The following is a 14,510-nucleotide window of genomic DNA, read 5'->3' on the forward strand; positions in this document are numbered from 1 at the left end:
TGGCAATGCGGGGGGATGGGAGGAACATCCATAAAAAGGGGAGGGATAAAGGGGTTAGGGGATGTTGGCCCGAACCGGGAAAGGGAATAACACTTGAAATGTAAATAAGAAATACTCAAGTTAAAAAAAAATAAAATAAAAAAAAATTGAATAAATCTTTCATTATGCTAAAGTATAACAGCCATGCAAAAATTTCTCAACTGAACTCACATCTATAAAAATTATTGGACAGTATTTATCATTTTTTTCTTTATTAACTTGAGTATTTCTTATTTACATTTCAATTGTTATTCCCTTTCCCGGTTTCTGGGCCAACATCCCCCCTAACCCCTCCCCCTTCCCTTCTATATGGGTGTTCCCATGCCTATCCTCCCCCCATTACCGCCCTCCTCCCAACAATCACGTTCACTGGGGGTTAGGATTTGTCATTTTTAAGACATTGCGTTATGGGTTTCAGTGGGACCTATAAGGAAGTTGGTCTAACGGGCAAATCTTTGAATTGGGCAGACTCAGATGAGGACTGGGTTTTGAAATACACTGTATCTCTGCGGAGATCGAGACTTTAACAACCTAGGCAAGAGCTAATAAGGAATGAATAGATGTTCCTAAAACTTTATTTTTTATTATTTTGAAATTTTGTGGCCTCCTTTTCATTAATTGTTACACATATGGGTCTCTCTCTCTCTCTAAATATGTATATCTAAATATACAAGTACAAAAATAGACATGTTTCTGAATGCTTTAGACCTTGGCAGCTGGGACTCAGTTTAATGACACAGTATTGAGTACATTATAGGGTATTTAAGAAGTTGTGATTGTTGTTATTTTTGTAATATTTATTTTCTTGAATACTATGCTACTAGCTGAAAGAAAAATTACTTCAAAAATCCAAACTATGAATTATACAGGAAACAAACAATTTTGCTTCCTTTGGGAAGGTAACTCTGAGGAAATGATCCTGAGGGAACCTCTGTCTTCATAATTAATAATTGTGAACCAGGCTGTGTCTGTTTATTCTTCTATTACCATAGGTCAGGACAGGATCTGCCTCTTTCTTGGAAGCTGGAGGAACCATTGGCTAAATTAAAAGTTGTAAGTCAAGGTTGTCCATACAGAGAGAATTATGAGGGAAAACTGAGATTCTGACCTTTGGCCCAGAAAAGGAGAAGGTCCAAGCACCAAGCTGTTGTCTTCTATTCACCAGGTCTTCATCCTCCCCAGAACACATCAGAGGAGAGATAGTAGGCAGAGACATCCCTGTTGCAGGTAAAGGAAGGTATGTGCCCCTCTGATCCCGAGCAACCATAGAACACAGATTAGGAATGCAGACCCTGTGTAAGTCTTCAGGAGCTTCTCTCAGGCCTGAAGTCTGGAGGGTCTGTGACTGGATATTTCATAGTCTCACTTATCCAATCTGTAAAGTGAGGATAAAAGTAGAGACACATTATTAGAGCCTCTCACAGTAACTCCTAAATAAGCGTTAGATTATAATGCTTTAATTCATCCTGCATACAGTTGAGCTAAGAGATCGTGAGAAGCCTGGCTTCATATTATTATTATTATTATTATTACTATTATTATTATTATTATTATTATTAATGGTGCAAACTGAGAGATACTGTCATAGCTCTGGTGGCATCTGCCTGTCAGGACTCAGTCCAGGGAAGAGACTCATGTTTCAACAACTTGCTCAGAGGCAGGAAAGGGGACGGTATCACCAATGATTTAACTTCAGAATCACTTCAGATACTCACTTTGTTCAGTCTCTCTCTCACTCCTCTTTCTTTCTCCCTCTCCCTCCTCCCTCCATCCCTCCCACCTCTCTCCTTTTCAAAGACAGGATAGATTTGTGAGGACGGTGGTGATGCTTCTTTTTCTCCACTGGTTTTCTTCTCTGTCACACAGATTTCCCTCCCGAGAAGAATGACTGTCAAGAATTCCAATGTGACAGAGTTCATCCTCGCAGGTCTGACAGACCAGCCAGGACTCCGCCTGCCCCTCTTCTTTCTCTTTCTAGGTTTCTACATGGTGACTGTGGTGGGGAACCTGGGCTTGATCTCCCTGATAGGGCTGAACTCTCACCTGCACACCCCTATGTACTTCTTTCTCTTCAATCTTTCTGTAGTAGATTTCTGTTATTCCTCCACCATCATCCCTAAAATGCTCATGAGTTTTATCTCAAAGAAGAACATCATCTCACACTCAGGGTGCATGACACAGTTGTTTTTCTTCTGTTTCTTTGTTGTCTCTGAGTCCTTCATTCTGTCAGCCATGGCATATGACCGTTATGTTGCCATCTGTAACCCCCTGATGTACACAGTCACCATGTCTCCCCAGGTTTGTTTACTCCTTTTACTAGGAGCCTATGTGATGGGTTTCTCTGGGGCCATGGCCCATACAGGGAACCTAATGAATCTGACCTTCTGTGCTGACAACCTTGTCAACCACTTCATGTGTGACATCCTTCCCCTTCTCGAGCTCTCCTGCAACAGCACCTTCATAAATGAGCTGGTAATCTTTATTGTGGTGGCCTTTGATATTGGTGTGCCCATTGTCTCCATTTTCATTTCGTATGCCCTCATCCTCTCTAGCGTTCTTCGCATGCATTCCACGGAGGGCAGATCCAAGGCCTTCAGCACCTGCAGCTCCCACTTGATTGTGGTTTGTCTGTTCTTTGGTTCTGGGGCATTCATGTATCTCAAGCCACCTTCCATTTTGCCCCTTGACCAAGGAAAAGTTTCTTCCTTGTTTTATATGATTGTAGTGCCTATGTTGAACCCTCTGATCTATAGCTTGAGAAATAAGGATGTCAAAGTTGCTCTGAGGAAAACCTTGGGCAAGAAAATACTTTCTTAACAGGGGAGCAGTATCATGAGGTGCAATGGTGTGATTGGTCAGTGAGCAGTATTCATACGGAAAGAGCTGTGCTTGGATAAGAAGATGCAATGTTGCCATAAGGGGTTCAGGTCTAGTCATTTTTTTCTTCTTGCCCAAGAGAAGTTTATGGCACTGTGGTGTGAATGTAGCTACGTGTTTGAGGATCCTGGGCAATTGTTCATCCAACAAACCACATGCAGCCAAGAAACAGGGTTACAAATAATTTTATCTGAGCAAGGTTTTAACACAGCTCTGTTCCTCCTGACTTTTGCTCTGCCTAAACTCTTTCAACACTTATTTTTTAAAATAAAAATTGTATATCTCTATTGAAAATGTACAAATACATAATTAATAGCCATTTTCTCTTTCATTCATAAACTGTTTTTCTGTAACATACAAATATTGAGCAAAAAAGCAGTTTCCTACAGTGTTGCCACAGTTAGGGTCACAGTCTGTCTCCCAAAAAGCCAGGTTCTGCCATTCATCCAATTTTTAATTTTATGCAAATTTCAAGTCACAAACCATTTATTCTTGAGTGGACCTTATAAATTATTTAATCTAATCTCATTTAATTTCAAAAACGTGTTGTTGCTAAAGAAGAAAACTATCTGTTATCAAAAATAAACTCAAGTTCAGAAAGTTGAATTTATGTCTATTTTTTGGTTTGCCTTTATGCTGTGTTTTCTTGTCATAGTACCCCTCCTTTAGGATTTCTTTCTGCTAATAATCGTTTTAAATTGTTTTATTTAACTAAACTAAAATACAGTTACATATTCTGCCCCTTCCCTTTGCCCTCTCTGTTACCTCCCATGCATCCCTTTCTCTTCCAAGTTCATGACCATTTTTCTTTAATTGTTACATAGTCCTAAGTACACAAATGCAGCTTGGCTAGTCTGTCTAATATGATCTGTAGGAATATGATGTCAGGGCCAACCCCTTGGTAAGTTTTTTTGTTTTTACATATGATAATACATTAACATCTTATTCTACTTACACAGATGCAATGTAAATTCTCAGAAAGAGAATTTGGTAGTGGTAGGATTATTCAGTGGTTGGCATGCAGGTTGAGCGGCCTCTCCACTGCATGTAGCTCTGTCTAGAGGATCCGACACCTTCCTCTGACTTACTAGTATACCTACACACATGTGGCACACACACACACACACACACACACACACACACAGAGAGAGAGAGAGAGAGAGAGAGAGAGAGAGAGAGAGAGAGAGAGAGAGAGATTTTTAAAAAAAAATCCTTAAAAATCAAGAAAGTTGTCATTATTAAGTTTTAGATAGGAGAAGAAATTTTTCCTTGTTTTTCACCAAGTGACAGAGTAATATGACTGTGTTATGTGTTTGCCATTGGTTTAAGAGTGAGGTCATATGTGGAACACAACAAATTCAGCCCCCTGCATTAGGATTCCTAAGGTCTTAATTGTTATAAAGATGTTGAATACAACTTCATATATGTTTGAAGACAAATGAGCAGAATTTAGAGATTTTTGGATAAGAACTTGAGGATTTGAGCCTTGACAGAGAAATCTGTGACTCAGGATAACCAACTAAGGATTGGGTATTTTAAAGAAACAATGAATAAGTTGGAGGGATGAGGTTATTTATCAAGACAACATAAAGATGATGCTTATTAGAAAAAGTATGTAAGTTTGATTTCTTTTTCATTAAAATGTTTTTGTCTTATTCATCTTATATCGCACTCACTGCTCTCCTCCTGATCATTCCCTCCTGCAATCTGTCCCCCTCCCCCTCCCTTACTCCTGTATGTGGGCAGGGGTCCTCCTGGGTATCCACCCACTCTGGTACATCAAGGCTCTGTGAAGCTAGGCACATCCTTTCTCCCTGAGTCCGGACAAGGCAGCCCAGCTAAAGGAACATATTCCACCTACAGGCAACAGCTTTTGGGATAGCCCCACTCCAGTTGTTTGGGACCAACATGAAGACCAAGCTGTACCTTAATCAGCTCAGTGGCTGGGCCACCCCCAAACTTCCACATTGTCAATGCCTCCCCTCTGATACTCCTGAATTATTACTTACTAAAATTTATATTCCATCTCTACTACCCTAGACCCAGTTGGAGTGGGGTGGTGGTTGGGGCCGCTCTTCCCTGCCTCTTACATTATTGTATGACTTCTCTTCTACAGCTTTTAAGCCTTTATCCCTTTCCTGGCATGTCGATTCTGTTTTTTCCTTGGTCCCCTTGCCTGTGAATCCTAAAGTCCTGCCCCCTGACAACTTCATTTGTTTATATGGTAGATTACATTGATGGATTTTAATGTATTGCATCATTCCTGCATCCGTGGGGTGAAGTCTGCTTGATCTTGGTGGATGATGGTTTTGATGTGTTCCTAGATTCGGTTCGTGAGTGTTTAGTATTTTAGCATCATGTTCATTAGAGAAATCAGTCTGACATTCTCATTCTTTGTTGAGTCTTTGTATGGTTTAGGTATCTCGGTGACTGTGGCTTTAGAGAATGAGGTTGGCGGTGTTCCTTCTATTTCTATTTCGTGGAATAGTTTGAGGAGTATTGGAATTAACTCTTTTTTTAAAAACCTGGTAAAATTCTGCACTAAAATTATCTGGCCCTATTTTTTTTTGTTTGTTTTTGTTTTTTGTTCTGTTGAGAGACTTTTAATGACTGCTTCTATTTCTTATAGGATTATAGGGCTGTTTAGATAGTTTACCTGAACTTGATGTAACTTTAGTAAGTGTCTAGAAATATCATACACTTCTTTAAGGTTTTCTAATTTTGTGGAGTACAGGCTTTTGAAGTAGGACTTCATGATTCTTTGAATTCCCTCACTGTCTGTTGTTATGTCTTTCTTTTCATTTATTATTTTGTTTATTTGTATACTGTCTCTCTGTCTTTTGGTTGGTTTGCTAAGGCTTTGTCTATCTTGTTGATTTTCTCAAAAAATTAGCTTTTGACTTTGTTGATTTTTTGTAGTTTTTTCTTTTTTCTAACTGATTGATTTCAGCCCGATTTTGCTTATTTCCTGCCTTCTACTCCACTTTGGTGTGCTTGGCCTTTTTTTTTCCTTAATGATTTCACTTGTACTTTTAAATTGCTGGTATGAAAACTTTTAAATTTCTTTATGGAGGCATTCTGTGCTATAAACTTTCCTCTTAACACTGCTTTCATTGTGTCTCATAAACTTGGGTATTTTGAAACTTCATTTTCATTGAATTCTAGAAAGTCTTAATTTTTTTGCTGACCCAAAGATCATTGAGTAGAGAGTTGTTCAATTTCCATGTGTATGTAGGCTTTCTGGTGTTTGCGTTGTTGTTGAAGTCCAGCTTTCGTCTATGGTGATCTTTTAGGATGCAAGACATTATTTCAATTTTCTTGTATCTGTTGAGGCTTTCTTTGTGACAGACTATATGTTCAAGTATGGAGAAGGATCCATGAGGTGCTGAGAAGAAGGTATATTCTTTTGTTTTTGATGAAATATTCTATAGATGTCTGTTAGGTCCATTTGATCCATAATGTCTTTTAGTTTCATTATTTCTCTGTTTTGTTTTTGTCTGGGTGATCTGTCAATTGTAAGAGTGGGCTGCTGAAGTCTCCCACTATTGCTGTATGTGATTCAATGTGCGATTTAAGCTTTAATACTGTTTCTTTTACAAATGTGGGTGCTCTTGTATTTGAGACAAAGAGGTTAAGATCTGAGATATCATGTTAGTAGATTTTTTTGATGAGTATGAAGTGTTTATCCTCGCCTCTCTTGATTAATTTTGGTTGAAAGTCTGTTTTATTGGATATTAGAATGGGAATGGCTACTCCAGCTTGCTTCTTGGGTCCATTTGCTTGGAAAACATTTTCCTTCCCTTTACTCTGAAGTAACATTTTGAAGTTTGTGGTGTTAGTGTGTATGCTTTTTTAAAAAATAGAATTACTTGTATCCTGTGTTTTCTTGGATGCAGTTATCCTCTTTGGGTTGGAATTTTCCTTCTGCTATTTTCTGTAGGAGTGGTTTTATGGATGGGTGTTTGAATTTGAATTTGCCTTTGAATGTCTTGCTTTCTCCATCTTTGGTGGTTTAGAGTTTGTTGGGTGTAGTAGTCTAGGTTGGCATGTGTTGATCTGTAGAGGTTACAAGCTATCCGGGCTCTTCTAGCTTTTAGAGTCTCTGTTGAGAAGTCTGGTGTAATTCTGATAGTTTTGCCTTTGTATTCTACCTGACCCTTTCTCCCTTGCTGCTTTTAATGTTCTTTCTTTGTTCTATAGATTTTATGTTTTGTTTATTATGCACTGGGAAGAGTTTCTTTTCTGGTCCTGTCTAATTTGTGTTCTATGTTTATTAGCATCTCTTTCTTGAGGTTCAGAAAGTTTTCTTCTATGATTTCATTGAAAATATTTTCTGGGACTTGGAACTGGAGTCCAATTATTATTATTCCTATTATTATGACACCTAAGACAACCTGAGAAGGTTAGGTCTTTTCATGTTATCCCATATTTCCTGGACATTTTGTGTCAGGAATTTTTAGACTTAACACTTTTGTAACTGATGTATCAGTTTCTTCTACTTTATCTTCTATGCCTGAGATTCTCTCTTCCATCTCCTTTATTCTGTTGGCATTTTTCCTGTTCTCTTCTCTAAGTTTCCCATCTTCAGGATTCTCTCAGTTTGTGTTTTCTTTATTGCTTCTATTTCAACTTTCAGGTCTTGTACATGTTTAAATTTTTTTCTATATTTTATTTTCTTTATCTGTTTAGTTGTATTCTCCTTTGTATCTTTAAGGTATTTATTTGTTTCCTTTTTAAAGGATGGTATCTGTTTGATTATATTTTCTTGCATTTCTTCAAGGGATGTATTAATTTCCTCTTTAAAGGCCTCTATTATTTTTATAAGATTGGATTTAAGGCCATTTTGTGTGTGTGTGTGTGTGTGTGTGTGTGTGTGTGCATGTGTGTGTGTATGTGTGTTTCAGTTGTTTTAGGATATCTAGGGCTTGCTGTAGTAGGGTATCTATGCTCTGAAAGTGTCATATTGCTCTGACTTTTGTTGATTGTGTTGTTTTGAGCCTTTAGCCATTTGGATGACTTTGGTTTCTGGATATTCCTCTTTTAGTAGATTTTTGGAGTGAGGTTAACCTTGACAGTCAGGGTGGGGCAGACTTCTGATGAGTATCCTTGGGCTGTATGGTGTCAGATCTATAGGTCTGTATGGTTCAGGAGTTGTAGGTCTGATAAAGATGGGCAGAGAGATTATGGGAGAATGGAGGTCCACCTGGGCTAGCAGGCTGCTCAGAGCAGCTTGGCATGCCCTAGAGGACTCAGCCATCAGGGAGGAAGTGTGGGGGAAGGGAAGCTAACATGTATCTTTCAGGCTGCAAAGGTCAGATGAAGATGAGTAGAAAGGTGGGGGGTGGGGAGGATGGGGGTCTGTAGGGGATAGCAGACTGCTTAGGGAAGCTTGGCATGCCCCAGAGGGCTCAGAAAGCAGGGTAGATGAGTGGGGGGAAGGGAAACTAAGCTGTATGGTTCAGGTTGTAAAGGTCTGATGAAGATGGGCAAAGTGGTGGGGGTGAATGGAGGTCCAGAGGGGATAGCAGGCTGCTTAGTGCTGCTTGGCTTGCCCCATAGGACTCAGGGAGTAGGGAAGATGGGTGGAGGAAGGGAAGCTTTGTGTTGGATTTTTAAGAACGTGCTAATCCAATTAGTGCCTTAGCACTTTATTTCAGTCTTTTAATTCAACATTTTCATCCTTTTGAAGTAGTAAGAAGCTTAATGTATATAATTTCAAATTATACTAGTTTCTCTACAGAACTTGTTCCTAAATGAAATGAAAGTACTATTTTCAAAGCCATTCACATTGCTAGTGTCCTAAGTATACATTTTGTTTGCCTGTGGGGTTAACCTTACACAACCATGACCCAAATTGTGAACTCTCCATAATAAGAAAGTCACATTTGGAGCAACTTGTTGGTGGCAATGGACAATGTAGTTAGATCCTCTACTACTAAAATAAATCTATTAGGCAAGGATTTCTGGTCTAATACCAAGAACACCAGCAATAACTTAAAACATTAAAGCAAAACTGACATTACTTTTAGAAGTTTAAGAAAAAACCTCTTAACCACCTTAGTTTTCTAATTCAAGGGAAATTTAGCATTCTCAGGCAGTTTAGAATAAAAACCACTAATCACAATGTATATTAGACTTCTGGGTGGCTTGGGAGGTGTGAAGGATCTAAGAGGAGTAGTGGAAGGAGATAGGATATGATCAAAGTACATCAGATGAAAAATATTTAATAAAATAACTTTAAAAATGTAGACTCTATTTCTTCACGTGTACTGTTATATAAGAAACGAGAAATCTACTGACTTCAAGAACATACACATGGGACACAAGACATATCCAGACTGTGTTTAGGAATCACAACATCTAATAAGCAATTAATCAATAAGAAGGCATGTACATGGCCACCAGGGATATGAAAACAGCATTGCTTCCATTAGTGGTAAAAGATATGTAGATGGAATTACCATACCATTATGTACCAAACAACTGGATAAATTAAAGATACCGATAATTCAAGCACTGAGGAGTGTATCAGGCCCCCATTTTTTACTAATGGAGGTGTCAAGTGGGAAAACCACTAGCAAATACCATGGAAGACTTTTGTTCAGTTAAAATTAGGCACTCTGTGTTGAATAAAAATTTGCTTAAGTACTTACCAAAACACGATGGAAATATTACTTACAAATACGTCTGTAAGGACATTTCTAGGAGCTTCGCTTATCACAGTCCTGATCACTGAGCCCTGACTCAGGCACTTTGCTTATCAGTTAACTGTGGTTTTACTGTTCCTTCTGCTGTCCATAAACTGGCCTGGCCTCATTGTCACAGGCACAGAGTCTGTGCCTTGTCTCGAAATAAACTTTTTTCCCCCCTTATGTGTGGAGTGGTACTGTTTGGTGAGTTTGTTGTGCTCACTTACAAATTCAAATTAGAAGTTGTTAGGTCTCAGAAACTGAGGACAGAAGGCTAGACTGTGGAGGGCCGCCTCAGATTCTCCATTGTAAGATGGCGCTGATATCTGGCAGGATGCACCTAGTAAAAAGGACAATACGCAAGCGCCTGGTAAATTCCTCACTCAAGGGGATATGTATGCTGTGGTACGTCATCTGGCACGTTTGGCAGTGACCAGCCAGAGAGTGACACGTCCTAGGCGAGGATAGTTTCCTATATAAGGGATGGTTTTTCCTCACTCGGGGTCTACGTATTGTAAGCTTATGCTCTCGCTCTCAAGATGCATTAAAGCTTCTGCAGAAGGATCCTTTGTGTCCCGCGCGTGTTCTTTCTGGCGAGACGTAGCGTGGGGCAATTGGTGCTGAAAACCCGGGAAAAAGACCTCGCCATCGTCAGCACCTTCGGAGACCCCTTGGTGACAAGGAGGATTCAGAACTGCAGGTAAGCACGTTCGGAGAGGCATGCCTTTCTTGGACTTTGGTCTGGGGTTGTCACCGCCTTGGGAAGGATTTGTTGAGGCTATGGTATTTGTTCTCGGAGCCACCCTACTCTTTCTTATTATTATGTTCTGCTTTCACCATTTCCGCTGCTAAAAGGAAGATTTTGGTGTGGTTAGTCTGATACGAATACATGACAGCAGCTGGAGGCGCGTCTCAGTCTCTCGTAAATAAGTGAGCTTCGCGCAGCTCCCTTTTACCTTCGCCTTTGACCGTTGGGGAGCAGGGACGCAATAAGGCCGACGTAAATAAGCGGCACCATCCGGGGAAGTGCGCGTAAGACTCCCGTATATAAGAGAGCAGTGTGTCTGTTTCTACTCACGCCTTGTCAGATGGATGTAGATAAGCCGCCGGGCGCTCTTGGCCCCTCATGGGGTCCTCACAGTCTGTGATCACGGCCTTGGAAACGGTGCTAAGGCAGAGGGACATTAAAATCGGAGGAAGAACACTTAAAAACTTTGTGAAGGAGGTGGACAGGGTGGCTCCCTGGTTTGCCTGTTCAGGCTCGTTTACAATCGCCTCATGGGACAAACTTGGAAGGGACCTAGACAGAAAATTGGCGGAGAAAGATCTGCGTCTAGGAACTAAAGCCATATGGAAACTAGTCGAAAATTGCTTAGCAGATGAAGTGTGTAAGGCAGCAGTTGTAGGAGGACAGACCGCTCTCGAGGTAGTCCAAGACAGCATGTCAGAAACCGAACGTAGTGAGAGGTTGGTCGCGCGCAAGAGAAAGGACGTCCTGAGAAAGAAAAAGAGCCCTTCCGGTAAGTCCGCGGACAAGGGAGTGTTAAAGCTTTCAGATTCCGGCACTTCCCTCTCTACACAGCAACCGGGAGGGGGAGCCAGCATATACCCTGTGAAAGAGCTAGAAGCGCTGAACCTCGACAGTTCTGATAGCTCTGAGAATGGAATCTTAGATTCAGAGGAGGAGGCCGAGTTAGATGAGGAAGCAGCTAGCTATGAGGAAGAGAGATATCACCTCGAGGAACGAAAGGGAGGTAATAGAAAGCTTCTGCCACGGCAGTCGCCAACGGCGCCCCCTCCGTATGAGGCGCGCTCTTGCACATTCTCTTTAGTTCCCGAAAGAGTGAGAAGGAAGCTGCGCATGTCGTTCCCTGTCTTTGAGACACAGGAGGGTGAGTGGGTTCATGCCCCAGTCGAATATAACCAAATAAAAGAGCTGGCGGAGTCTGTCAGAAAGTATGGAGTTACAGCCAATTTCACCCTAACCATTCTTGAAAGGCTGGCCCTAAATTATTTGACACCCGCCGATTGGCAGATGATTGCAAAGGCGGCCCTCGTTAACATGGGCCAATATATGGAATGGAAGGCGCTTTGGTATGAGGTGGCTCAAACACAGGCCAGAGCTAATGCCACGACTTTAATGCCTGAGCAACAGGAATGGACGTTTGAACTCTTGACAGGACAGGGCCGCTTTGCAGCGGACCAAGCTAATTACCATTGGGGCGCTTATGTTCAAGTCTCCAGCTCGGCCATTAAGGCCTGGAAAGCACTCACTAGGAGAGGAGGGGCCGATAATCAACTTACCAGAATCATCCAGGCGCCCCAAGAACCGTTCTCAGACTTCGTAGCCAGAATGACAGAGACTGCAGGATGAATATTTGGTGATACTGAGCAAGCGGCGCCGCTTATAGAACAGCTTGTTTTTGAGCAAGCCACCCAGGAGTGCCGAGCAGCCATAGCCCCCAGAAAAAATAAAGGGTTACAGGATTGGCTCAGAGTCTGCAGAGAACTCGGAGGGCCCCTTCCTAACGCAGGCCTGGTGGCTGCCATTCTCCAGTCCCAGCAGCACCCCTTTAAAGGGACAGATAAAAGATTATGTTTTCAATGTGGAAAAGTGGGCCATTTTAAAAGAGACTGTAGGATAACCAAGGGAGACAGGAGGCCTGCAACTATCTGTGTCCGATGTGGCAAGGGCTACCATAGGCCTGACCAGTGCCGCTCAGTGAGGGATATTAGGGGCAAACTGCTACCTCCTTTAGAAGCTCAGCCTAATGAGATGTCAAAAAACGGATTGTTGGGCCCCCGGTCCCAGGGCCCTCAAAGATATGGGAACCGCTTTCAGAAAGCCATGTCCCTGACAGAGGAGGCTCCCCAAGAGGTGACACAAAATTGGACCTGTGTGCCGCCTCTGACTTCTTTCTAATGCCCCAGATGGGCATTCAGCCAATTCCTGCTCAGACTGTGGGGCCTCTACCCCCGGGAACCATAGGCCTTGTCCTTGGGAGAGGATCTCTCACCCTACAAGGACTGATAGTCCATCCAGGCCTTGTTGAAGCTCAGCACTCTCTTGATATTCAGATTCTTTGTTCAAGTCCCGATGGGGTTTTTTCCATAAGTGAAGGAGATAGAATAGCACAGTTATTACTCCTTCCATGCTCCCAAACCACAATACAGGATACCAAGGGGCCCATGGGGTCCACTGGTAATGATTTGGCATATTTGGTGGTTCATCTTAACAACCGCCCAAAATTGAGCTTAGAAATTAATGGAAAGAAATTTGAAGGCATACTGGATACTGGGGCTGATAAAAGTATAATTTCCTCAAAATGGTGGCTTCAATCATGGCCTACCATAAGATCTTCTCACTTGCTACAAGGTTTAGGCTACCAGTCGTGCCCTAAAATCAGCTCTGCCACTCTAACTTGGACGACTGTCGACGGCCAACAGGGACAATTTGTTCCCTATGTACTTCCCCTACCTGTTAATCTTTGGGGGAGAGATGTTATGCAGACCATGGGACTAACCTTATCTAATGAATACCCCCCACAAGTGGCCCACATGATGTCAAGGATGGGCTATAAGGAAGGGAAAGGCCTAGGGCGATTAGAACAGGGCTGTCTCACGCCCATTGAACCGATCACCAACCCCCATAAACAAGGCCTGGGTTTTTCCTAGGCGCCATTGGGGCAGCACGACCCATACCCTGGAAGACGGAGGATATGGTGTGGGTTCCTCAATGGCCACTTACCTCCGAGAAGCTACAGGCCGCTGTAGGACTGGTGGATGAGCAGCTAAGATTGGGACATTTGGAAACCTCCACCTCTCCTTGGAACACCCCAATTTTTGTAATAAAAAAAAATCAGGAAAATGGCGATTACTCCATGATTTGAGGGCCATTAATGATCAGATGGAATCCCTTGGATCCATTCAGCAGGGCCTTCCTATACTCTCGGCCCTACCAACAGATTGGAATTTGGTAATAATAGATATTAAGGATTGTTTTTTCTCTATTCCACTTCACCCCCCTGATAGGCCCAGATTTGTGTTTACTGTCCCATCAATTAATCATACTGAACCTGATAAAAGATACCAGTGGAAGGTCCTACCTCAGGGCATGACCAACAGCCCCACGATGTGTCAATTATATGTTCAGGAAGCCCTCAAACCAGTCAAGGAGACCTATCCAAATTTATTGTTGGTTCATTTCATGGATGACATTTTGATGTGTCATAAAGATTTAGAATTACTTAAACAAGCCTATCCCTTATTACAAAAAACCCTTAAACAATGGGATTTACATATTGCTACAGAGAAGGTCCAAATTGCTGATACAGGCCATTTTTTAGTATCCATCATTCTCCCCGATAAGATTATACCCCAGAAATTGGAAATTGTAGAGACCACCTCCATACTCAATGATTTTCAGAAGCTCTTGGGGATATCAACTGGTTGAGACCATTTTAAAAAATCCCCTCCGCTGAATTAAAACCCTTGTTTGAAATATTGGAAGGGACGGCCACATTACCTCCCTCGTATGCCAACTCCTGCTGCAAACCAAGGCCTTACTAAAAGTAGAAGATGCCATAAAACACGCCCAATTGCAACACATTGATTAGTCTTTACCTTTTTCACTCTGTGTATTAGATACCAAGGATTTGCCCACTGCAGTTTTATGGCAACAAGGTCCACTATTATGGATCCATCCACATGCTTCCCCTGTGAAGACTATTGATTGGTATCCAGCGGCAGTAGCACATCTGGCTATTAAGGGCCTAAAAGCTGCCATCTGTCATTTTGGGACTCTACCCCAATCCTTGATTATTCCATATACACCCTACCAGGTCCAAACTCTAGCCGCTACCTCTGATGATTGGGCAGTGTTGCTCACATCCTTTACAGGGAAGA

At 41.8% G+C, this 14,510-nt stretch overlaps 2 protein-coding genes across 2 annotated transcripts; both read left to right on the forward strand.

Annotated features, from left to right (window-relative positions):
• The first annotated feature begins 1,923 nt into the window (after window positions 1-1,923).
• On the forward strand, window positions 1,924-2,856 carry LOC116906884 (olfactory receptor 8B12). Its single transcript, XM_032909798.1, has one exon. It carries the CDS (start codon window positions 1,924-1,926, stop codon window positions 2,854-2,856), a length of 933 nt encoding a protein of 310 aa, XP_032765689.1.
• A 7,875-nt stretch (window positions 2,857-10,731) lies between these two features.
• On the forward strand, window positions 10,732-12,592 carry LOC116908214 (igE-binding protein-like). The gene is given in 1 exon segment (XM_032911489.1): window positions 10,732-12,592. A coding segment is annotated over 1 exon segment (1,797 nt). The 3' UTR covers window positions 12,529-12,592.
• Window positions 12,593-14,510: the final 1,918 nt, after the last annotated feature.

The sequence above is a fragment of the Rattus rattus genome, chromosome 8 (genome assembly GCF_011064425.1).
Source record: "Rattus rattus isolate New Zealand chromosome 8, Rrattus_CSIRO_v1, whole genome shotgun sequence".
In the NCBI taxonomy this organism is placed as follows: Eukaryota; Metazoa; Chordata; class Mammalia; order Rodentia; family Muridae; genus Rattus; species Rattus rattus.